This window comes from Acanthochromis polyacanthus, chromosome 3 (assembly GCF_021347895.1).
Source record: "Acanthochromis polyacanthus isolate Apoly-LR-REF ecotype Palm Island chromosome 3, KAUST_Apoly_ChrSc, whole genome shotgun sequence".
Taxonomy (NCBI): domain Eukaryota; kingdom Metazoa; phylum Chordata; class Actinopteri; family Pomacentridae; genus Acanthochromis; species Acanthochromis polyacanthus.
In genome coordinates, this window is record NC_067115.1 from 37,049,518 (window position 1) to 37,075,757 (window position 26,240).

Here is a 26,240-nt window from a genome sequence, read left to right on the forward strand (position 1 = left end):
CGCTAATACTAAGCTAATACTTCATGCTGTGTACCAAGCCCTATTGGAGAGTCAATTACATTTACTAAGACCCCCGGATCTGGTATTAAAATGCCATCTGTATCTGAATGTCTGAATAAAGAAAACATTTGCTAATGAAAGGTGTAAAAACATGCAAGACATATTACTGTAGCACTGTGGCTGAATTTCTAAAACTCCCATTTAGATCTCAGCTGTACTCGTCTGCAGCAGATGTATGCATTTCATAGTGTGTGTTCAGATTTGTGGAAAAGTACTCATGATGTAGAATCAACATGACTCTCTGCATGACCAGGGTACAGTAGTAGGGGAGCGTGGGGTAAAATGAGCCAGTTTTTTTGCTTGAGGTGTCGTTGCAGTGGAGACATGACAGTATTGTCTAAAAATAAAATGTTTGCATATATTTCAGGATGTGGGGCATATCTAGGAATAATTGGTTTGGATCTAGAATACACAGTTTTTAAATTATGGCTTTCCAAAAAAAGTATTTTCTTGTCTCAATTTGCCCCTGGAAAGGGGTAATTTGAGCCTTTGGAGAAAACATGTTGGGGTAAATTTGTGCCATCAGTTATGCTGAAGTTATCCTAAATATGTTTTATCTGATATAATGTAAGATCTGTCTCCATTTGTTCATCCAAGATCTGGTGGACGTATCCTGCCCTCTTGAACCCTGTTGTGGTTCCTTGTCGAGGTTTTTTTTTTGTCCATGAATCACTTTAAAGTCATTCTGTTCATCTTCATCTGCCACCTGATTTATGAACTTCCATTCTTTACTTCTCCTACAGCTCTCTGCAAATCCTTTAAAAAAGTTGAAGTCTTGTCTGTCTTCCAGTGGTCTCAGAATCAAAATGTCACATCATTCTGATTATAAAATGTAAAAATACTTTATAGAATTACAGTAATGTAATTATTTACCAATAATCATCTTTACCTCGGCCTTATGGCTCAACTAATCCCACTGCCACCATTTTAACAGAAATGCATCATCCAGGCAGTTTAGCTAACCTCATGCTAACAGTTCAGCCTCACACTTGCTAACTCACTAACACAGGTGTGTAATAGTTTCAGACGTCTCAACAATTGGTCAGACTCATTACTCCTAAATGAAAAATTTACTTTGAACAGCAAAAAACGGTTTTGTTAACTAAAATGTGCTTCCCTATTATTCCATGTGCTCCTTCTCTTCACTGGGACACTATCACGGATACCTCTTCAAAAATATAAATATTTCTTCCATGGTTTTCTAGGAACAAGGGGTGGCTCAACTAACCCACAGGCTCATCTTATACCACTCTCATCTTTTCTGTGGCAAAAACTGCCGGAACATCATCTCTTTTACCTCCTAGAAAAGACAACCTCCTCTCAAATGAAAAGTAAACACATTGTTCTGTATCTGATTATATTGACCCAAACCCATCATCTTTGTTTTAGTCCAACCATTTACATATAGACTGAAGTATTTGATGAAACTACCATTGCTTTGCCCTAAAATTGTTCTACGTTGTGCGATTGAAAGGTTCTGGGACTGTTTGTGGTTGCCTTCAACATGTTCAAACAGACTACCTGATTGGAGCTGTGCTGCTTGCGTTTTTGCAACGATAGTGAGGTGCACGTTTGCAGTTTCTCGATATGCTGCAAATTCTGCAGCAGTCAGCAGCTGGGATGAACCTACCTCCACTGGAAGATCATCATGATATAAAGGTGATATAAAGGAGGGTCTGCAGTTACTACCAGAGAAGAAGTTGTAGTTTTCACGGAGGAATTCATGAGGTTGTGCATCGTAAAATAGTCAGACTGTCAAGGCAGAGTTGTCCTGCTATTGTCTAGGGTGTATGAGAGGAAACATTTGATGTAAACTGTTGTGTTAATGGTATGTTGGTGCTGACATGTGAATGCACTTTTTTGACCACAACAATCCAGCCTTTGCTCTCCATCCACCCTACTCACTAGATATGACTCCCTGTAACTCTTTCTTCCTTCCTCAAAATGAAATTCAGGTTGATGGTTTGCTCTTTTGACATATTTTAGGAGGTTTAGCATCCATTTCAGATGGTGCTTAACATGTTTACATAAGACTGCCAGGAAGAAGTGTTGCAGAAGTACTGGAAGCACCGTGTCATGTCACAAAAAGACGTCTTCACCTTAGATGGCGGTCAAATCGGGTACGGTTATAAATTTTTATAGGCAGTCTCAGAACTTTTCAATCTCACTTCATATATGGGCTCTAGCAGGTTGATGTTTTGGTTTAGAATAAATATTTCCTCAGCTATTGGATTGATTTTAAACAATTCAGTTATCTGGCTCATACATTAATTTGTCCAGTTTTGGTTTCATTGCTGTGCTCCCATCAGCTGTGGTGTTTGCAGATATTAGCAAATATTGTCATGCTGTCACAGTAAACTAAGACTGTGAACATGCCAAAGGTTACATCTGTTGAACATATGATTTCATTATTAACATTGTCTTTGTGTGCCTGTCACTATTTCTGATGCTGACATGCAGCTCAAAGCGTCAGCGTCATTACGTCCTACCTCACAGAGCTACTAGCATGGCTATGAGCATTGTTGTAACAAGACAATATTTTGTTAGATTCTTTGACAAGTCTGTGGATAGATGACATCACGTCACAGTGCAGAGAATCCATTCAAATATCTCTTAATAAGCACAAGCCTGTGTTTTAATATCGCTTTAATACCAGGTGTAAATTGAGCTCTAATTCCTTTTACACATTCATTTCCGTCAGCTCTGTGTGAAGGAATGCAGGTTTAATGATTCTCCGTTGTCTATTTCTGTCTGCCAGAGAGCATCTGCTTCTGTCTGAGCTGATCATTCAAAGACAGACTGAAAAGGTGGAGAGAAGTGTGCGTTTGTGTGTGTGCATGCATGTGTGTGTGTGTGTGTCCAGCCTGTGTGGCCCATGCTGATGATGATTAATACTCAGGTTGTGTATCTTTGAAAGGTAAAGTGTCTTTTGTTCGTATCTGATCTGCTTCTTTAAGTCTGTCTCCACCTCCCTCTTTACCGTCTTTTTCTCCATACATACTTCTCACCTGTATCCTGTATCGTCTCAGAAATCATTATTCTCCCATTACAGTCTGAACCAACACACTCCCACCTGCCAGCTTGTGTGTGTGTGTGTGTGTGTGTGTGTGTGTGTGTGTGTGTGTGTGTGTGTGTGTGTGTGTGTGTGTGTGTGTGTGTGTGTGTGTGTGCGCGTGCAAGTGTGTGTTTTAGCGTGTCCTCTGTCTAAAGTCGTTAAATATTCTAAAGACAGAGACCTCTTTTAATTATCCACTAATCACACTTTTAATTACCTGCCACACACACATCCATCACTGACCAGACTGCACACACACACGCACACATACACTCACACCCACATCTGTCATCGGTAAGAGTTCTTAACCTATCGACAAAACAGAGTGAAGGAAACCAAAGGGGAGAATGAGCAAGAGAGAGAGTGAAAAACTGCTCTGTGCACCAAGGAGTGAATGACGAAGGTTTGATTTTGACACCCTGTTGGAGGCTGGCAGGTGATTACTGCAGGAGGAACAGATGAGACAATAAACCAAGTGAATAACAGAATTATGAAAATGCAAATTAGGTCTTAAGTACACTTTTCTCACTCGACACTTGTCTCTCAAGAGAGTATCTTCATTCATGCTGGTTCACCCTCTTCCACATTGTAGATAAATCTTTAAGTTTCCAGACATCCCCAGGACATCCAAACACAAAGAACATAATACTGATTGACTGGTTAATATCAGAGCCAAAAGATTACATCCTTAAGATCAGAGAGGTGGATCAATAAGCAGAAGGTCACAAGTTTTTCTTTCCCTCTCAAACAAATAAAAGCTAAATTTTCGCACTTCCTCCTCTCGGGAAATTATGCTCTCGCTTTCTGTGCTCTAACCTCTCTGCTCATGTATTCACGTGGGAGTTTAGTGTTTATGACTTGGGGGCTTGTGTCAAGAAAGAAATGCATTCACAGTGTTTAAAATGGTGACCCAGTGTCCTCTGTCTGTAGTTCAAACACTTAGCTATCCATTCTCGTTATGTTCTTTTCCCCTCGTAACGCTGCTGCATCACGCCACAATTTTTTCATTCATCACCATCACCTTCGTTCACCAGATAATTACAGTACACCACACTAAAACACACATGCACTCAAATGTGTGCATTGCTACACACAACTCTATCCACACTCACAAGGACCTCTTTAGTTTGTGCTTCTGTAGAACCAGCTTACACATTTACGTCAGCTCTTGCGCAATTTTCTGCCTCCAAAACAAGCTGCTTTCACCGGAGTGGGAAAGTTGGTGCTGAGGAGGTACATGGCATTTATACTGAGCACTGCAATTTGAGGCCTTTTTTGCATAAATTGATTTGGTGAAGACATGATTTTCTAAAAATAACAAAAGGCCCTTTCTTTAACTTTTTTACACTGAAATACATTTGTAGTAATCATAAAATACAGATCTACATGTACACACTGCCCAGTCCTGACCAAACCCAACCTTTTATTTGGAATAATTTCAGGCTCATGTCCCAAATTTGTGCTTGCAAATGTTTTCTCTCGTTTCAAGAAATCATCAATCTCTGTTGCTGTGCACAGCTCTTGTAGGAGGAACAGGTCAGTATGAGTGATGCGTTCACTGACAGTGTAGCTGCAGGGCTTTGTGCATAACACAAGATCTATGAGAGCAAGAGTGTATGTTTGTTACGGAACAATATAAATTAAAATGTCTTTGCCTCTAGGCAGAATCGTTTTTTTTTTTTTTTTTGCTTTGTATTGATTTTCTATCACCATGGTAACAAGTGTATCAGTTAAAAACCCTTGTTCTTCAAGAGATGCTGTAACTGTGTGGTCGTGTCGCACTGTTGATAATCGAGCAGGAACATTAAGCTTGTTTACTCAGTAGTAGTACTATTGACCTTTAAATCCCCAGGAAGCAATTTGTCCACATTTCGATAACAATATGTGACCCTGTTCATACTAAATACCAGTGTGAGCATACATATTTACACAGGTACACAATATCTGTTATTTATAATGCATTGTGTATCAAATTGCCGCACTTAACATTGAACAAAATTAAGGCTATTGCCATATTTAAGCAACATCCAAAGAGTGTAAAAATGCACAGAAAACAGTTTGTATTTTACAACTTTTACAAATGCTACACACCTTATTCTCTCTGCTTTACAGCTCATTTTATACTGCCGTCACTTTACTGCTTTATTTATTCTGCTCATTATTTAGTTTGATAGATGCATGTAATGTTTCTATATCGTGTGTGTGTGTGTGTGTGTGTGTATATATATATATATATATATATATATATAAAACATAACTGCTATGTTAAGTTGACTGCATATGCTTATCTTTTGATAATTGCATTTCCTTTTTATTTTTTTATAGCACCCGATGTGGACGAGACTCAAATTTCGTTGTACTTTTTAACAAAAGTACAACTGTGCATTGGCGTCTTATCTTTTTAATTAGGGTTATTTTATATAAAGATAGACTAAAAGTATTACAGATTTTGTGGCACCATTTATTTAATTCACCAAGTTACTTACGCTGCAATATCTCTGGGTGTATTTTAAGGATTTGGGTGTATTTTCAATTCGTGATTTACACAGCATTTGCACCAGTAGCTGTGTTTTTGTAATTTATTTTCACATACCTTTTGAAGTATTGCATGAGAAAAAGTTAATGGAAATGACAAAACTTGAGAAAACCTGCCCAATTTTGCAAGAGTTGATGCGCTTCATGGAAGACAGAAACACTTTTGTTTAATTCAGTTTCAATTCCATTTTATTTATATGGTCCAGATTCACAACATATGCCATCTCAAAGTGCTTAACATAGTGAGGTACAAACCTCATGGATTATAAACAGAGAACAGAAAACCCAACAATCCAAAGATACCTTTGGATTACCTATGAGTGGTGGTGGGAAGTAGCGAAAAAAATCCTGAGATAGGGAGAAAAAAAACAAAAACTCTGACAGAACCAGACTCAGGGAAGGCAGCCGTCTGCCTCTGTCGGTTGGGTTAATTCTGAGTTCTAATGTCATGAACATTTCATTCCTATGAGATCAGCTGACTTTCAGCTGGTCGATGCCAGCCGACTTGAAAGAATAATTACAACCTTCCCGTTAGGAAGCAGTTCCTGAAGACTTCCCTCTATTTTTCTCTCGTAAATTTCAAAAATGTTGTTTTGTTTCTTCTTCTTCAAGGTTTTTTTTTTTGATTGTCAGTTTTGTTTCTGGTGTCTACTACTCTGTTCAGACATTCATAAGTGTGCTTCCGATTTGCTTGACAGTTATATGGAAACACAGTTAACGTGATCAATTGCACACATTTTTAGGTGTTTAGTTAGGAGTGCAACAAAATTGTCATCTTTATGATTAATTGATTAATCACGTTATTTGCCAAGTGCAAAAATGACTCTTCAAACATCAACCAATCAAGTAATAGTTTATTAGATGAAGATGGCTTTATAGGTTTATATGATGTTGAACATACAAGCCAGTTCAAGCTGTAATTTCTAAAAGCTGGGCTAGACAGTATTTTCTGGCATCATTGTGCAGAAAACTTCATATTAAACTTCCAGCATACTGAAATTTCAGTGTTTTGAGAGGAAATTAGACTTCTGCACCACATTTTGGCTCAGTCTCTGTCTGTTATTGTCTCCCAAATCATGAAAGAGAGTATAAAGACCTACACTGAGGGCACAGGATGTGGTGGCATAATGACATAAACAGAGGACTTTGACTTTGGAGAGAGGAGCTCAAATCCTGTTTGAAGCCACAGGTGAATAATACATTTAGCCTGACTGTGTTTGCGCTGTGGATGCTCATGTTGGTCTAATGGGAGGGGTTTATGGAGAGAATTTTGTTTCTTTATTATTCAATCAATCAAAAAAAGGTTTTGCAACCAAAAAACAGAGTTGAGACCAAAAAACATAAAGTTGCAATCAAAAAATAAAAGATCAATCAAATAGAATAGATCTGAGACCAAAAAAATTTAAGTGGCAACCCCCCCAAAAAAATTTTTGAGATCAAAACAGAACAGGTTGCAAATGAAAATATAATAATTTGAGAACATATTGACTTAACTTCAATCGAAAGTAATATTTTTTGCTTGCAAGTTCAAAAGTTTTGGTTGTGAATTCCACAGTTTTGCTGGCAACCTCAAAAGTTTTGGTTGCGAATTCTAAAGTTTTGCTTGCGAATCTGACTGAACCAAATGGGCGGGGCCAATGCTGGTGGAAGAGACAAGAGTTCCTATTGGTCGGTTTGACCTTGCTCCACCGCCAGTCATCGCCGCTCCCCTCTGTGCTGTTGCTGGCTGCTTCCGCGCTAGGCAAATTGGTAGCCGGTGTTCAAGATTAACTGGTGTTCCGATCAACTGGTGATAGCAGGGTTTCTGAGACAGTTGTTTCGTAGGCGTGGCTTTTCAGGACCCCTTACCTACTGACCAGGAAATAAACAATGGGACAACTTCGTCTATAAAAATGAGATTTCTGCTGTTCTATACATTTTGGTCTTGACAAAATAACTGGAAATAAGAGGAGTTCTCAGTTTAAAAGTCATGTGCTGTCAGGCTACATGAAAGAAAAACTATTATTATATTTTCATTTGCAACCTGGGGGGTATTCCACGAAGCTGGCTAAAACGGGCTGGGCTTACGCCGGTAAGCGTGGCTTGAATAAGCGGCAACTTTAATCTCAGCTGCAAGTAGTTCCATGAACGAGGCTCAGCTGTTTTTCAGAGACGCTTATTCAAGCCAGGCTGATCCAAGCTGCGGCTGAGCACGCGTCCGGGGGAGATAAAAAGACCCGACGTGTTGATCGTCGAAATGATGACATTATGTCTAAAAACAGAGCGGAGACTTTCTCTTCCTTGGAGCAGAAACTTCTCACGGAGTTGTACGAGGACTACAGGGAGATTATCACAAGAAAAGGCAACACGGTTGCGATAAATAAAGCTCGAGACGCTGCCTGGCAAAGCATTGCCGACCGTTTAAATGCGTGTTTATTTTCTTTTTAATGAAGCGCTTAGTCTGAGCGTACACACGCACACATGTCTGAAAATTTAATTTTCAGAGGGCAAGTTTTTGACACTGATTAGGGATAACCCACAACTGCAGTGGTTGATGACTTTTTTTTCCTCACCCTGAAGTTTGTCACACTACTGTGGCCCAGAGGATATATATATATATATATATATATATATATATATATGAGAGAAAGAGGCTACAACATAGCCTGGTTTTGTGTAATGTGATGGTGGTTTTCACTTTTTACTTTGGTAGGCCTAATTCATGTTCTTGATTTGACAAATATATATCCACCATAGATGAATAAAGCAGCAACATAGGTAACACCTAATACCAAAGTAGGAATACTTTGGGAAAAAAAGAGCAACTTCGTTTGGAGATGTTTCATCAAACACTCAAACTTTGAATAAAAAAGCAGAAAAAAACATGTAGGCGTATAGAGAAGATGTCATTTTTATTAGAGATGATAGCGCTACTGTGCCCTACATTTAAATAAGGGAGAAGACACAAATGAGCTTGTACACAAAATAGTTATCTCATCATTTGGCATCACCTTTGGATTATCATCATGATCAGATTGGACCGCTGGTAAAAGGAAGGTATTCTTTATGGAAAACTGTGGCTGTTGTGTCCTGCTTATTTTAAGACAATCTGTGCCTATTCCTGTTACGTGTTGACTGCACTTTGAGGGTGAAAGAAGAAAGAAAATCAGATATTTCCAAGTATTTACCGCTGGTGGATTCGAACCCACGGCGCAATGAAAAGTAAAACCACATTTAATCTACTTAACTACGCTCTAACCACTGATCCACAGTTGCCTTGTTGGTGGAACAAAACTCTCACTAAAGTCAGCGAAGATGACCGAAATAAGCCAGGCTTAGACCTAAGCCAGCTTCGTGGAATACCCCCCTGTTCTGTTTTGATCTCAAATTTTTTTGGGGGGTTGCCACTTAAATTTTTTTGGTCTCAGATCTATTCTATTTGATTGATCTTTTATTCTTTGATTGCAACTTTATGTTTTTTGGTCTCAACACTCTTTTTTGGTTGCAAACCTTTTTTGATTGATTGAATAATAAAGAAACAAAATTCTCTCCATAGGGGTTTGGGACAGAGAGGAGAGAGGCAAGTGCTACAGGACAAGGGCTTTTTTTTATGTTGCCTTTTCCAGTTTTCTCCCCACTGCAGCTTTAACGGCTTTTACTTTTAAATGAAACAAAGTCTCCCAGTCCTGCTTACAGATAAATTCAAGGGATTCCTGTTTTGGAAAAGCAGAATATAATGCATGGGGGCTGGACTCACTCTCTTTATTTCAGGTTCAAGCAGTCACGTGAACCAGGATTAGAAAATTACGGCTTTTTTTCAAGTGTGCAGATTATCAGCCGGTCTGTGTCGCTGAACAGCTGGGAGAGATGGCGTTTGAGAATCAGGTGTGTTTCTCTGGCTGAGAGAAAGACAGGAAGAGAGAATGTGTGAAACAGAAAGACAGGGAGAGAAGTCACCGCCAGTTGTGCGGTTAATTGGAAGCAGACATAATTAGTGCTAATTAGGATAATAGCCATTCGTCTAGAGATCCATCCACCTAATGGGACTACAACACTCAGCTGCACACACACACACACACACACACACACACACACACACACACACACACACACACACACACACACACACACACACACACACACACACACAAGGAGCCATTGCCATCCATCCAGTCGCCTCATGAGAAGAACGTGGTCTTACGCTGCAGCTTTAATGTACAGCGTGTTAGGACATATTCATATCATGAAAAGCAAATGCTGCCTGGTGTGTGCATAGGTGAATGGCTGCCAGTGTGTGAACGAGACAGAGAGGAAGTGAGTGGTGGAGCTGTTGTAGCTGAACAAACAACGAATGGAGAGAAAAACCTACCTCCTCTGTTTACTTAGCATCCAGCCTCATCCCTTCATCCTCTCCTCTCTTCCTGCCTCCCATCTCACCCCTTGCCCTGCTGTGCTTTCTTTCCTGTGCCGTTGCCTCTCCGCTTCTCTCTGTCGGTCCCTCCAGCCACGCCAGGGGACATTAAACAAACGTAGCCTGTCCAGCAACCCCCTCTAATTCCTACTCTCTCTCTGCCTCTCATATGCACACACCAATTACATTCAGACTGAAGGCCTTAGGCTGTGTGTGTTTTACAGTGGACTTACCGGCTGTAGCTACTGGCCAAGGCGGCGAGTGACCATGGAAGGGTCTCCCTTTCTGTGTCCATTAGACCATTTGAAGAAACTGTAAAGGTGATTGAGGATTGCAGCCTGTGATTTAGCCACTCCGTTAATTACAAGTCATAGAGCTGCAGAGTGTGTAGGGTGGAAGGTAGGGAAATGTTTTCTGAGTCAGTGAAGGGGCTGTTAAAATCCCTCACAAACACATTAATGTTCACTACTGTTGTAACCTCCACCATCGTTCTTTTTTCCCAGCCTGTCTTTATTGGTCTCATGGGCAGTCACATATGCAGGGCTGTATTTCAGTGAGCGAAAAAATCATCAAGATTCATGACACAGAACTTAGCCGAGAATGCCTTTAGATTGGGCTTTTTTGAGTTATTAATAAGGTGCGGACAGAAATTGAAATACAGTTTTGACGTGTCCTGGGTCATATATATAATGACAGAAAATGCCTTGATGTGTGAATTGATTAGTTTTGGGACTACACAGTGACTCCGTGGTTAGCACTGTTTTCTTGCAGCGAGGCTGGATCTGGGCTTGGGATCTTTCTGTGTGGAGTTTGCATGTTCTCCTTGTGCATGCGTGGGACTTCACTAGGTTCTCTAGCTTCCTCCCACAGTCCAAAAACATGCCCAGGTTAATTGGTAACTCTAAATTGTCCACAGGTGTCTTTGTGAGTGTGATTGTCTGTATATGTAGCTCTGTGATAGACTCTTGACCTGTCCAGAGTGTCCCCTGTCTTCACCCTAACTCAGTTGCCACGCCACGCCACGCCACGCCACGCCACGCCACGCCACGCCACGCCACGCCACGCCACGCCACGCCACGCCACGCCACGCCACGCCCTCTTTTAAAGTTGGAAAATGTGTAAATATCTTTTGGCCAGATCATGGGACACTCATACAAGCAAAATGATCATCGTGAACTTTTATGATAAAATCAGAATCAGAATTCTCCCCACAGATTTAGTCACTTGTTAACCCACCTCACAAATCTCTGCATCCTGTTGTTGCTTTGATTTTACTCAGACAGTTCTGACTTGAAGTGATCATTTCTATCTTCGGTATCGGCCACTGCAGGCCTATCATTGAGCACAAAGTCACCACATGATGTGTGGCTTCTGTACACGGGAGAACGAGGACATTAACATGATTCCAGATGGTTGTTTGCCTCACAGATACTCAGTGGTAGTTTCTGAAATTAAAACTGCCAGAGAGGGAACTTGAGAATTGCCTCCTCTTAAGCTGAAACATTTATGAATAAACACATTAACTCTGACAGTGCACTGCCAGACATTAGTAAATTAGTGCTTTCACATGCACAGCCTCAGCTAACCTCAACATTGAAGCAGGACTGACAGCATGACATGGGCTAGGCTGTACATCAAGCTAACTTTGTAATTAAATTTATTAAGATATGAAATTTAAAAAAAAAAAAACATTATTCATTAAAGAAGTGGCTCATATATGAAGGAAAAAAACTTAGATCACTTCTGCACAGGCAACTGCCGCCTAATGACTCAATTAAGGGATTAAACGGCGAGCTAACACATCGCCAGAGCTCACATAATTAACGTACAGTAACAGTAATTATCTGCATTCAAGTCTGCACGCTCTCCGATAAGAAGGATTCATAATAACACGTCTTTCAGGATGTTGGCCCGCCTGCTGCTGTTCTTCTTTTGTGTTGTGTGTCCAGAGTTTAAACAGTTATTTTTAGGATCAGTAGAGAGGTGGATCATATTCTAGATTAGGGCTGGGCGATATGACCAAAATTTTATATCCCGATATAGCTTATTTTATTTCCCGATACGATATACATAACGATATAGCATATTATTGGTGAATTCAATGAATGAATGGGACCGGGCAGTGGCATACCTTACAAAGTACGGTAGTCTGATCCTTGTCGGTCTTTTTAAATCCAAATCACCGTCATATGACCGAAGTTCCCCCTCTTTTAGGTACAAGCTCGTCGGTTTGAGCTGGTTGTTCGTGTGCATATTTCCCAGTTTGCATGTAATCGTAATCAACGTTGTAGGAGAGAGGAATAACGTTGTGGAAGAGACCAAAAAGTGAGTATAAAACACCCAAAATATGTTTTTGAACTAGGGGCTAAATGCTGTGGTTACCGGCAGTAGTATGACAGTGAAGAAAACATTTTCATTTGTATTCCGCTCCGTAAGTCTGGATGAGATCTGTAGTGACTTTGTGCATGCGCGATTCATCTGTCGTCTGGCCGTGGAGTGATGTGGGTCTCCCCTAATCAGACACTGGGACTGCTGCGGGGTTACTGGACTGACAGCCTGTGCTTTGGGAAGGGGAGGGAGAAGCTCACAGCAACACCTGCTGCTTGTTGAGGACAGTAACTGCAGAATGATCCGGGTTTTCCTGTCAGAGTCTCCAAAACGGCACAAAAGTCGCTAGATTTGTCGCTAGTCGCTTTTGACAAAAAAAAAAAAGTTGCTAGGACGCTTTGGAAAGTCGCTAGATTTAGCGAGAAAGTCGCTAAGTTGGCAACACTGCCGCGTGCCTGGGCTTGCCGTAACGCACGTCGGTGATGTAAAATACTGCTGTAAAGCGTGTTTTGCGACACTGCGATATAAACGATAGGATCTTCACATAAAACGATAGACATTTGCTATCGTCCAGACGATATCTATCGTCATATCGCCCAGCCCTATTCCAGATTAAGATCATTCACAGTATAATATCGTTGAAATCAATTTGTCCAGGAGTTGACTTCACCCAAAAATCCATGTATTAGCGACACACTCCTGTTCTATCCCATGAACCATTTCCTAAAACTGTTTCCCTTTCATTTTTTTTTCAAATCTCTGACGTGCTGCTTAGATTAATCGACACAAAGCAAACAGACAATGTGATTATCAGTCACCCACTGAGCTGAATCAGACCTGCCTTGATGCATCTCATCACACGTTCACTTTTGATAACGGTCTTATGAGCGTGCTCACTCCTTCAGTCTTTCTGCAGCCTCTGTGAATTAGAGCCCCTCTTCTTTTCAGCTTTATGTGTTTCATATAAATGTAGTCATTTTGCTCTGATATCAGCAGAGGCTCTTTTATTTCAGGTGAGACTGCAGGAAACACTCAACTGTTTCTGTGAGAATTCCACAGCAGAGCATACAATCATTCTTACATAGACAACTCAGGTGTGGTGTTGTAACTTGGCACCCTTCCAAGTGCAATGCCAGATACATAAAGACGTATTTTTTTCCTGAGTTTGACTCAGCAATACTGGCCTTCACTGAGCCCTGACCTCAACCCAGCCAGCAGCTTCTAATTGATCGACGTCACTGACAGAAAGTTGGACTTTACTGGCATCTCTGATGAGAGAAAACCGCTGTGGGATAGTTTATCGTTTATTTTCAGTTAATTGATTAATCGCATGTAGTTGTAATTTTTCAAATGTCCATTTATGAGTTATCACATCATTTAGATCATATAGTTCGTGTCCCGTCGGAGGCTGCACACTCAGAGGTTTGATTATGTGGCTCTGGATGTGCCCGACGGGTGCCTTTAATAGACATGAATGTTATCCTTTTATCATTTTAATGCGGTCCAAAATGGTTTGGCCTTGATTTAAACTGAGATAGACTAAATCCAGGCCTTCTAAATAGTTGATGCGCATTTTTAATGCATCAGCAGCCCCGTTCCATTATTTCTTCTCATTTGGTTCGGCTCCAACAAGCCTATTATAGAGATGCAGACTTGTTTTGTAAATGCTTTGTTTTCTCCCTTTTGTTGATTACAAGATACAAGAGTAGCAGACTTTTAATGTTTTAAGTGTTTGAGGGATTTATTTATAACGGCTTTGGAAGTACTGCCTCACAGCGCGAATGCCAACGATGGTCCAGTTCCTCTCCTTCACCTCCGGTTGTCTTTTAGCAACTGCACTGTCGAATGCAGTATGAGGCTTAGAGCGTGATTAACGTCACAGTTTTCCCTTTTTGAACCAGATTTTGATGCGTAAACATTATTGAAGAGCAGAAAAATTGATGGATTGAAGGTTATGCCACGTATTGATCACTTTTGAAGTTGCAAGCCAGTTTTGCTGCTGTGCTAAAATTCATTATTGATGTAAACACACAGTGATAACATCGTACTAAGCTGTGTTTCTAAAGACCTATCTATGAATTTCTGTTTCAGTTGTGAGGGTTTGAATTTTGGAGCTGCGGCTGGCCTTTTGTTTACACCACACACATCATATATTCATGACGGCTGAGCTGTAAATTGGTGCCATTACTGTATCACTTCACTGCTGGGATGGAAAAAGGAAAAAAATATATTGATGCTTTTTTTAGACTTGAGAAAAAAATTGTTATGAGTTTCACACAGAATGAGCCTCACTTTTTAAAGCAGCAAAGAAAAAAGATGACATAATAATTTGACAGAACTTTGAAATCTTAACTTGACTTGTAGGTTTCCCATGGTTTCAGAAGCTTGCACAAATGTTTTTTTTTTTTTTTTTTAAGATCATGTTTTTGGAGCCTTTGCATTTGGGCAAAAGGATTATGGAATGTTCAGCAAATATACTGTAAAACAAATCTCCAGCTCCAGGCGCTGTTAACAATAGGTTCATTTAAACTCCGCATGGAAAATCAGTAAAACAGTCACTGTCAAGCTACTGGCAGCAGAATGTCAAGAGGAACTGGCAGTGGTCCAGTCCTCAGTCTTAACTCAGTTAGGCTGTTTAATCCCATTACAAAAACAGATCATGCCATATTTTCCAAAACTACATGTAACTGTTGTAGAAAAGTTCTCCTCACTGTTTTCTGTTTTTGCCACCAGGATCATTCCCTACTGTTACATTACAGTAGCATACCAAACCTTAGATCATCTGAGACTTCCAGCTCTCTTTGTGCCCAATTTGCTCCACAGCATTACAGCAGTAACCGGCTGCCAGAAACTGCCTGAAAAAAATACTCAACTACCAACTTTGTGTTCGCCTGGAGTCAGTATGCATTCAAGCTGAAGAAAACTTTCAGGTTTCACCCAGAGTCCAATGACGTTACGATAAATATTTAGTATTGTTTGTTTCTCAATTAAAAAACTCTGATTTCCACCCACAACGGAAAAAAATATAAAAATGGTGGGAGTTTGACTTAAAATACAATATAAGTGAGAGTAGACATAAGGAGACAAGCAAACAGATGTAAAGTCGTCTGAATAGCACTTGTTTGTGTATTCAACCACCGAATATCTGCATATTGCGCAACCCACCTTTAGTTCTGTGATTGTCTGTGGTGCTTCCAGACTTTTGAAATCTTTACAAACTGACTGCCAGTGCCATCTAAAGCTGTAGCTGACCAATGATTGGACACAAAAATGACTAATGTCATGATGCAGAAAGTGCACAGTTATACTTTTCTTTGAATAAATTTAAGTAAAATAAAACATGGCTCAATTAAATGTTGATTCCTTTTCAGCATTTATATCATAGTTTATGGCAACTAATGGCAGCAGGTCAAACAGATTAGTGTTTGATCAAGTAAAATTCTACAATTTTCAATCTACGAAGGAACGCAGCGAAGTTTTGTGATGGTGGGTGTGCGTTTGTCTTTCTGTTAATCTGTCCATTAGCAACATATCTCAAAAATGGATTTATGAATTTGGATGAAATTTTCAGGGAAGGTCAGAAATGACACAAGGACCACCTCATTATATTTTGCCAGTGATGCAGCTTATAGTCTGGATCCACGGGTTTGTTAAACATTTTTGTATCATTGCGAGATAGCATCACGGCGTCACTGTAACTATGACAACAAGTGAACACTACGTGAGCTGCTTGCTGAGAATCACATGATTGCGAACCTTCTACAAATCGACCACTGCAGACTTATTGGGACTTATCCATCAGAATTCATACAGGGATTAACTGATTAAATTGTGGGGGTGTTTCCGAGTCCCATCAATTGCTGTCTTCCAGTACATATTTAGACCACGCCAGTTGATATCGGTACATAACGTACACATTCATAACACACGCCTGTGCTCAGTGCAAGGTTGTTTTGTTGTGGGCACATCTATATTAAATGGCCACATTCTATGGTGCCGTGATTTCTGCCACAAATTTTTTTGTTACGATTTTTGTCGGAAATGATACGACTGAGCAGCCTTGGCGGAGTACTTCATCCGCTTTTTTGTTTATCTAAAATGATGTACGTCTAAGAATGGATACAACACAAGCAAGGATCTAGTAAGGGGAAAACAACCTGGATAAAAGCCATAAAACAAGTTCAAGTGGGATAATAGGACCGTTGTGTCTTCAAAAAACTACGCTAAGCGTTTCTCAAAACCCAAGATGAGTTTGCAAAATGTCTTTTGTCCACAACCCAAAGTTTCCTGTCGTAGAGGAATGCAGAAATGAAAAAAAATATTCACAGTTAAGAAGCTAAAATCAGAAGGTTGTTTGATTTTTAACACTAATAAACAAATATTACCCAAACCGACGTTTCGACAGTCATAGCTGTTGCTTTAATTTGCATGTTTTCAGTAGACATGTGCAAACCCCAGAGGCAATACAATGTTCTTTCGGTTTTTGGCTTTACTGTGTTTTTAATGTCAGACTCCAACTCGAGCCAAAAATAAAATATGTCAGAGCATATATTGATGAATACGGTACAGAGGCTTTCCCCAGTGCAGCTGAGTTTTATAGTTACCAATTACTTTGGGACAGAGGACACAACACCACAACTCAGTCTGACAGGCAATTTTGAGTACAGGAATCCTTAAAGAATTTGAATACCTCGACTCAACATAAAGCTTGCAATAACAAAATGACTTGAAAAACATTTTAAAACAGGATTTATGCAGACGCTCGCATAGTGTGGCATTCAACCGATATGAGCCCGAGTGTGCTGGCTATCAGTCATCGGCACAGAGAAGTTATTCATGTGACGACCAACTTAAACACCAAAGTAAACAGGCAGTTAAAGCGGCCGTGAGGCTGAGTGAATGGTCCCGTGTGAGTAGGTGTGTGAGTGTATGCAGCGTGATGTGTGGGCGGCTGGCTGGCTGGCTGGCTGGCTCTGGCTGGCAGGCACTCGCTCTGGAGACGAAGCTGCCAAAAGCCTGCTGTCTGGACTCGGTTTACAGTGGAGGATCCCTCCTTCTGCCCCGCTGCCACACTCCTCCACCCCAAAGTCTCAGTGTGTGTCAGAGGCATTGTGGTTTAAGGAGATGGCACACTGCCTATCGGAGATGGAGGAGGAGGGCAGGCGGGGACGGGATGGGCTCTGTTGGCACCAGAGTTGGTCCCCAGAACTCACACACTTAGATATAAAACACATTTACACACTATCTCGCGCACTCATCCTCTGGCCTGCGACATGTGTGTGCTAATTAGCTCTTGGCACAGTCGTGTGTGTGTGTGTGTGTGTGTGTGTGTGTGTGTGTGTGTGTGTGTGTGTGTGTGTGTGTGTGTGTGTGTGTGTGTGTGTGTGTGTGTGTGTGTGTCTTCGGCAGTCAGTGTTGCATTGCGGACACCCATGAGTGTTTATTAAGTCTTGGGGCCAGACACTTAAATGAAAGACCAATCTGGCTCGGTGCTTTGGTTCAGAGAAGTCGGGGGGCGAGGAGAGGGGAGGATGGTAAGTAAGGACAGTTGTACGGAGGGAGGGAGAAGGACAATGTGATTGGGGGTGGGGATTTAAAGAAAATTGGAAGGAAACCAAGAAAGAAATGCACAGATTGTAATCTGAGTGAGAATGGAAAATGGGATTTGAGAATGAGTCGGAGAGGTTGGTTTTTTTTATTCTTTGAGGGAAGATGAGGGCTGCAGGGAGGAATGCAGAAGAAGAGGGGGAAGGATGTAGCTGATTGCTGTATTTAATTTCTTCTGCCTTTTGGAGAAACTGTCTCACTCACACGTACATAAGCATACAGAGTCTTGCACGGCTTTACAATCTAGTTTGTGTTTCATTAAAAGCCAGAATAATTCTGTCCAGTTTAATTAAGTAAAAACTTAAAAGAGAACAGAGAGTCGCTGGTTAAATTCATGTCATATAATCATCTCAGCAACATGATATATATAGATAGAATGAACAGACAGTGTGTCGTGCTTCAGTGCAACTCTTACCATGAGATTGTACAACCACCCTGCAGCTACTCACAATGAATAAAGACATTTTATTATTTTTCGAAGGGAATTCTGAATGAATTTTAGGCCCCTAATCTTTGTTGCCTCACTTCTTATTGGCATATTTCATTCCCCCCAACACCTCTGTTGCCTTTCGATAGCAAAGTTCCATGTCAAGATTTAATGGGAAATGAAGCCCGAAACCTCCCAATTTGAAATAAATGAAAGCATGAAGCAAATCCCAGTCACCATCAGCCTGTGTCATGACGAGTAATTCCACATGTAAACATCTCGTATAAATGGGATATGCAAATGAGGGAAGATTCGACATGAACAAATACTTTTAACTCAACAAATGCTCAGATGTTAATATGCTATCTTAATTGGTCTTACTGGATTCTCATACATCCGCCTACAGAGCTCCTTTGACTTTGAATGTTAAGTTGGCGGATTTAGACTATCCCTTGAATCTCCCAGCCTCTCTCCACACTCAGTTGTAGGCAAGTGGAAGCTCGGTTTCGATGTCTATTAATCAGCATGTGCCGGGTAAAAACAGATGTGATAAAATGGGCGGGTCAGCGCAGTTAATGAGCTTAACAGCTATGAATTGCATTATAGACCTCGGTGAGGATGCACAATCCATCCCCACTGAGAAATGAGAGACAGAGAACAAGAAGAAGGTTTGCTTCAAGCAGCCTCTATTTCAGGCGGTGAGATGTGGTTGAAAGCACAACACACATACATGCACACAAAAAGCAACATACACAAACAGCGTGTGTCAGTGTTGGGGTTGAAGCTCTGGCTGTTGTGGAGGTTCTCCTGGGAAATCACACTGAATAAAATTAGACTTGAGGAATTCTATCTGTGTGAGAGTGTTTGTTGGAATGTCGTCAAACAACCCCACGATATTCTGTGGCTCAGGAATCCTTCACTTCTTCTTCTTTTCTTCTTCTTTTCTCTCCTCAATCAATACTTTCCATCCTCATTTGTAGCTCATTCAAACACTTACCTGTGAAGGACTATGGAGCTCCAACACATGCATATCCAAGCTATGGATACTGATAATCGCATTGGTTTTGCTCCACTTGGTTGTGCCTGCGTGCTGCTTATTACATAGCAGCAAGGGCGGACTAATGATGCCAAATGTCTTGTCGTCTGATCCTCTAACAGCAACTTGTAGTTGAGACGCCACTGTAAATGAAACTAATTTAATCTTTTCCAGCTTTAACGTGTTGTCAAAGACGTTGAAATACATTCTCAACTTAGGCTTAGATGCTTGGAACCTTGTGAACATTTGTGTTTATTATTCAACATTCTTTACACTGTTGTTGGTATCCATTCAGGTTGTCATGTATCTTTTGGTGTGCCAGTTGGCTCTGTGCCGATTGGGTTTGCGGCACATCCGTTGCTGGCAATTCAGGTCTGTAAGACAATGCTCACAGACAAATACAAATATCTTACCGGCAAGCACACATGCAGATGTTGGTTCATCAGAATAATGTCTACCCACATGTAAGCGCGCTACTTTTCCACATAAAAAATAGATTTAAACAACCGGTATTCACAGTCGTAGCTTCATCTTTTCTTCTATTATTTCTTATTTATATTTCCCAAAAAGTTTGTCTCACAGGCTTTTTCAATATGACTACAGCATGCAGAGTGTGTGTTGTGAAGGCCACAGAAGCAGACTGACTCTATAAGAATAAAAGACAGTTATCTCACTTTAATATGCTTTATTCTCCCTTTGGTCATATTGATTTTATTTCATTGTCAACTCTCCGGTTAGAATACTGGGGGGATTTCCATCCACTGACATGCTCAAAACAGAAGTAGCATCACTGAAAACATAATCCTGTGCTTCCTGCCTGCCGGCATCTGTTGCCAGACAGACAAGTTCAAACACATAAAAATCTGAGCGCTACACATATATTTTTTACCCTCCCGCTCTCCCACACCATCTCCCTCCAAAGTCAACTCTTCCTATTATACTCCCCTGAAAAGCAACAGCAACACTGAATCTGTTTGTAAGTGAGCCTTTCTTATCTCTGTGTGCTCTAGTGAGATCAGTTTTAGATTTTGTGGGTTTGCGACTGTGCATGCCTGTATTGATTGCTGCTGGTATGTGGGGAAATGAGGATGAATAGTTATAAAGGAGGAAGAACAGAAGACAATGCACAAACAGCAAGAATGGCCAAAAGAATGAAAGATGCACAAAATGAACCACATATCAATCTGAGACAGGAGAAGAGATTTATTTAAGCTCTCCGAATCCTCTTTCCTTTCTGATGCTTGTATTCAATGTTTCCTCCCCCCCTTATGAATTCTAAATGATCCGAGTACCAAATACTCCTCTCTTGACAAGAGTCTTATTTTGAGCAGTGTTCTTGTCTGAGACGGAGCCTTGCTCGAAGAAGACGTGTTACATTAAGATGTTACTATTGTGTTTTCTAAGCCCTTGTTGTGTGTTTGTCCTACTTGTGCCCTACAGAGCAATCACTATGGACAATCAGCTGGTTGTCTTGGCAACCACTGCAACGGATGCAGGACGTTACCATGTAGAAGCTGTGAACGAGATGACGGGGGAGAATGTGACGAGTCCCGCTGTCTACCTGAGCATTTCAGGTAAAAAAAAAAAAGACAGTTTGACTGGAGGTGAAAGATTTGGCATCGGAGCAAACAAGCATGCTGATTAACAGCGTGTGCAACATCAGAATCAGTTTACTCTACAGTGAAACAAGTAGCATTATCCATCCCGCAAAGAAGAGAATTTCTATTGCTGGGGAATTGCCACCTGATTGTTATTGGATTTAATTTTACTTCTTTTTTTTGTTTTTTGCTTGTAGATAAGCTTGATTAGATTCTTTTTCTTATAACTAGAGTTGAGGCACAGTATCATTTTTGATAGATCTGAATCCACTTTATAAGAAAATAACAAATTTTCAGTTAAAATAGAAGCTTTTAGTTTGGCCCAGTATGCGGCCCAGTGGTAGCCTAATTACTGTTGACAACCTGCATTCTAGATACAACTTAAAAATGATTTGAGCAGCAGCAGATATGAACTCTTGATTAACAACAACATACATATGCTCACATCGTTATTAGCAAATTAAAGTCCCTCTTCGCTGGTTGATTTCACCCCCAAAAATTCATCTACATGTACATTTTGTATGAAAATAATCCCATCCTGCTTTTAAAGTGGCTGAGATGCAATTCTACACTGTTGCTTCTTCTATGTAGTGCAGATATATGAAGTCACCTACAAACAAACTGGCAGGTTTGGTTCCTTAAGTTTCTTACTGGAAATCTGAAATGAACATAATGCAGCAACAGAAGAATGTCCACTCAGATGATCTTGTAGAGATAAGCAGATATTCGGTAATGTCACAAGTTGTTTTCCAAGAACAGTAACTGGCTTGCAGGGAGTGCCGTAACTCCACAACAGACAAATCATCTTTTGACCTTTGGTTTGACGTTTGAACTTACAAAAGAAAACTGGAAAAGAAAACTGGCATCAAAAACACGTCTGAGTTAAGACAAAGAGATTTGATTAAAGATAGACTTGAAGCAAATTTCACAGGTTTCTGGAACTAGATCTAAAATGAAACCAGCTGTCAGAAACTAACCTTAAGTTATTATAAATATGATGCTATGATCCATTCATACACTGTGATATGCAAAAACTAGTCTTTGTGTAGATAGTAGATTCTCTATAGACTATACAGGTCTGTGTCTCTTCATCCATGATCTCATCTCTACTAAATGTAGATTTATTCCTGCTTTATGGCCGTCTTAAAAACAATTGAAGCAACTGGTTGAGAACCACAGATCTGACAGTGTGTTTAGGATTGTTGGCTGGCCTACTGCATTAATTCCAGTTGTTACTGACCATCGGTTGACTGTGTTGTGTTGTGTATTTACTGAGTTGTGAGGTTTATGACTGTCAACGACAAAAAAAATTCAGAAATAATCATTACTTGCAGTTATTTGTGGGTTGTCCAGTCGTCAGTTAGTCTGCTCATTTGTCCCTAACATTAGTTACCGCTGCCGATTGTTTGCCTGTCTAACAAGCCAAGTCCTTTAAAAATGCAGTTAGTAAGTAACAGTCCATACCCAGGCCGATGTGCTGCTCACTGCTGTGAATGACAAGTAGCCCTTTTTTCATTCTGGGGGAAATAAGCTTTAGTCACAGGAGCTGCAAAGTTTGATGTTTGAATTTTAGCCTCTCTGTCATGGCTGTTATCAGTGAATCACTTCACTGCTGGATGCTTCTCTCTATATCTCTTCTCCTCGGAGGAAAGAGGATTGACTCTACTGTCTAACAGTCCTTCAGCTGAAGTGTTCACTATGGGTAAATGAGAGTGAGAGGGAGGGAGTGAGTGCTCTGTCCCTTGTGGCTGTATAGAGTTTTAATTAGATTCTCTTTACAGGGTTGTATCCTTTGGCATCCTTTGTCTCAAATGCGCACCCATGGACACACACACAATCACATAAATATAGGCACAGTACCTTGTTACAGCTGTCAGCGTGAAGTGCTCCCTTGGGCGTTTTTAGGAATGGTAAGGGTGTAGTTAGGCCTCACTGATCAGTCTACGGCCATAAACATCTGCGTGTGCAACGTGTGTGTGTGTTTGTTTCTTTTTATAAGTGTGTGTCTTTTTACAATAAACATTTCCTGGGTAAATATCCTTTGCTAAATAAAAGCATATTTGATTCAGTTATTTGCTGTGGAGACAGGGGAACAATGAAAAACAAGGAATTGCAGAAAAACAGGGTGACAAACCAAAGAGTAATAAAAAAAGGGCAACAACGTAGAGATCTTGTATTTTTTAACCCTGTAACAGCCGATTGGTCAATTAGTTATAGGTACAAGAATGCTGTTCCACATGAATTTGAAGCATATTAGATGTTTAGCTATGCAGCTGAAACTGTACACAACCAACACTGATTATTTACAGGTTTAGTAGAAGAGTCAAACAGAGAGCACTGTGGGAGCTTAGCTAGCAATGGGGAACTATGACAAAGACGTCCGTGACCCTTAATGACCGGGGATCGACAAAGAGGTATATGTAGCAGAGCCTCTTAGTGGGCCAAATCATTTGCACGCCAACTAAAACGGCAATAGAACAAAACAGAACAGAATAGAATAGAATAGAAATACTTTATTCATCCTAGAGGGGAAATTTAGTTGCTATAGAGAAAGAGTACAGTTCCCTCCACCATAAATACAGATAAATAAGCAAAAATGTGTGTTAAATAAAAATATAACATGCAAATAGTAAATACAAAATGTCCTATGTAAAGAATGTACAAATGTTGAAGTGTTATATATGTAGTGCAAATAAATATCAACACAGCATAAATAACTTGCGTTTCCTTTACAACATGGCAGCAATCAGGTCCCTGATCTCAGTCTTTGAGTGTGCATCAGGACATCCCTGTTATTTCTATTTATATGTAATTACACATTACACGTAGTGAGTTGTATACACAGAGAAGCAGGCTGGATCTCTTACTGACAGAGATCAACTGAGGTTTACTCATAGGGAATTTGAGAAAAACAAGAATCCAATATGGCAAAATGGGATTAAATTTAATTGAACTGAAGTGATGAGCAGTTCACCAGGTTAGCTGACACAAGAAATCATGTGAAAGAACTTATGCAAATTGTGTTTTTCTTCATCTGTGCCACCTCTCGTTCTTTTTTTTTCTTTTACATTTCCTGTCCTATCTGTTCTCTCCATTTCCTGTCTCCCCTCTATTCTCTTTTCCATTCCATTAAGCAGCCTGTACAGGATCTGAAGGCAGAAGTTCATAGCTGTCAGTCAAATTTCTAAAAATGTTGTCTTTCTTTTCATAAATTCGCCCGAATAAATGAGATACCTATTTTCTATTCTCCTGTTTCTTACTTTGATTTAAGCATTGTGCTCAGCAGACAAGAACCAAAGCACAGAGAGATTTGGTAGAGAAAGAGACAGAAAGAATTAATGAAGTGAGTCATGGGTGTAGACTCAGGATATGGCCAACAACCTGTTTGTGTCAGGACTGTTGCTGATGAAAGCTCCTTGTGTGGATCTTGCACTCACACAAAAGCTCAGGCATTAACAGGGAAGATACAGTCACATTTGTATATGTTCATGCTGTTTGTACCGATAGTCAACAAAACCTGGCTAATCCATAAAACCCACAAGAGCTGAGAAAAGTGGTAGACAACCAACTGTGTGACCTACCTACTTGACAGATCCATTATCTGCATGTCCCTGACCACTACCCTGTAAGTGTGGCCACGACTGTTGAAAATAGAAAGCACTAACTGTCATCCGTGGTCGAGCTGGAACAGCCACAATTGATAGCAGCTCAACAGCTTGGTGAGAGGTCACACATTGTAATCGCTGGAAGTGCAGCCTGCCTCTAAAATAAACAGCTCCTGGAGCTTTTTATCACCACAAACAACACAGTACTCTGTTACAGAAGACGTTTTCCGTCTGTTATCAGCATCGACGGAACATGACAGAATGACAGAGGTTGAATTTCAAAGACGAACATGTATCGTTTCTACGTGCTCAAATATACAGTCAACACAGCAGATCATGTCTCTACAGCCACTTCAGGGAGGGAGGGTCGCAGTCAAGGTGCAACTTTGGTTTGTTAGGGTCTGAGCACCATAGGAAAACAAGAAATTTTTATTATGCTTTCTCCTGACAAAGTAAATGCATTTTTGAAGCCCTTAACATACTCAAAAACACGTCCAACCTCCTGCAATATTTGTAAAATTGAGCCCTTGCATCACATTTCACTTAGACCTATGAAATTTGGTTGGCATATGTAGCACGCCAGGGTGCACAGTAAAGCATAAAGCATTAAAATATATTTAAAAAATAAATTATATTCGCAACTTTGCTGGGGGAGGACAGGTAGCAAAAAAACTGAAGATCTTCAAGACAGCCATTCATTACACCAAGAAAAAATAAGCCAAACATGGTACTATCAAACTGCTAGTTAGCAAGAAACGTGTTTCTACCCCACGAGATGACCATGCACTCATCAGTTCCTGTGTCAGGAATCGCCGTCAGACCTCCAGGGACCTAAAAAACAAGTGAGCACTGTGGAGAAATGTGACTTGTTTGACAAAGACGGTTTGAAACTTCTTGAAGGTAGTCATGGGACATGGGAGTGAATCAGTAACGATCTGGGGTTGTTTCAGTAGATTAGGTAGATAAATTTAAACCTTCATTGATCTCGCAGTATGTTTGGAACAGGGAAAATGCAAGGGCAAATGAACCAGGTCATGTACAGGGCTACTCTTGGAAACAGTCTTCTACCATCAGATGGAAAACTCTTTCCTGATTCCAGTGACTGGATTTTCCAACAAGACAATGCCTCTTGCCTCACGACAAGGTCAGTTAAAGCCTGGATGGAGAATCAGAACATCGGAACCATGCCTTGGCCTGCTCAATCACCAGATCTAAATCCAACTGAAAACCTGTGGAAAATCATCAGTGTCAAATGGAGAACCACAAGTCCAAAAACAAAGCAAATTAAAGCTGCAAACAGCGATGGACGGGTCCTCGCATCCACGCTGGTCGGCGAATCCATGCACGTTCACCAGGTGGCACTGTGACTGAGAGTGTGTGTCGGCCTCTGAATCACATCTGGACCAGAGTTTAATCACACGTAAAATTTCAGCCAGATTGGAGCATGTTCAGACTAGTTATACAGCATTTCCTGCCCATCCACCACCAGGTGGCGCTGTAACTCAGAGTGTATTTCAAACAGTGGATGTGATGAGGGCTGGACTCTGATCACTCATGAAAAGTTTCAGGCTGATTTGATCATGTAGAGGCCAGTTATAC

General features: G+C 40.5%; 1 protein-coding gene across 1 annotated transcript in view; it reads left to right on the forward strand.

Annotated features, from left to right (window-relative positions):
* Positions 1 to 26,240, forward strand: part of LOC110965100 (protein sidekick-1-like) — a 425,539-nt gene that overhangs the window by 204,668 nt on the left and 194,631 nt on the right. Inside the window, 1 exon segment of the mRNA XM_051945333.1 lies at positions 20,879 to 21,012. Coding sequence (XP_051801293.1) covers positions 20,879 to 21,012 — 134 coding nt within the window.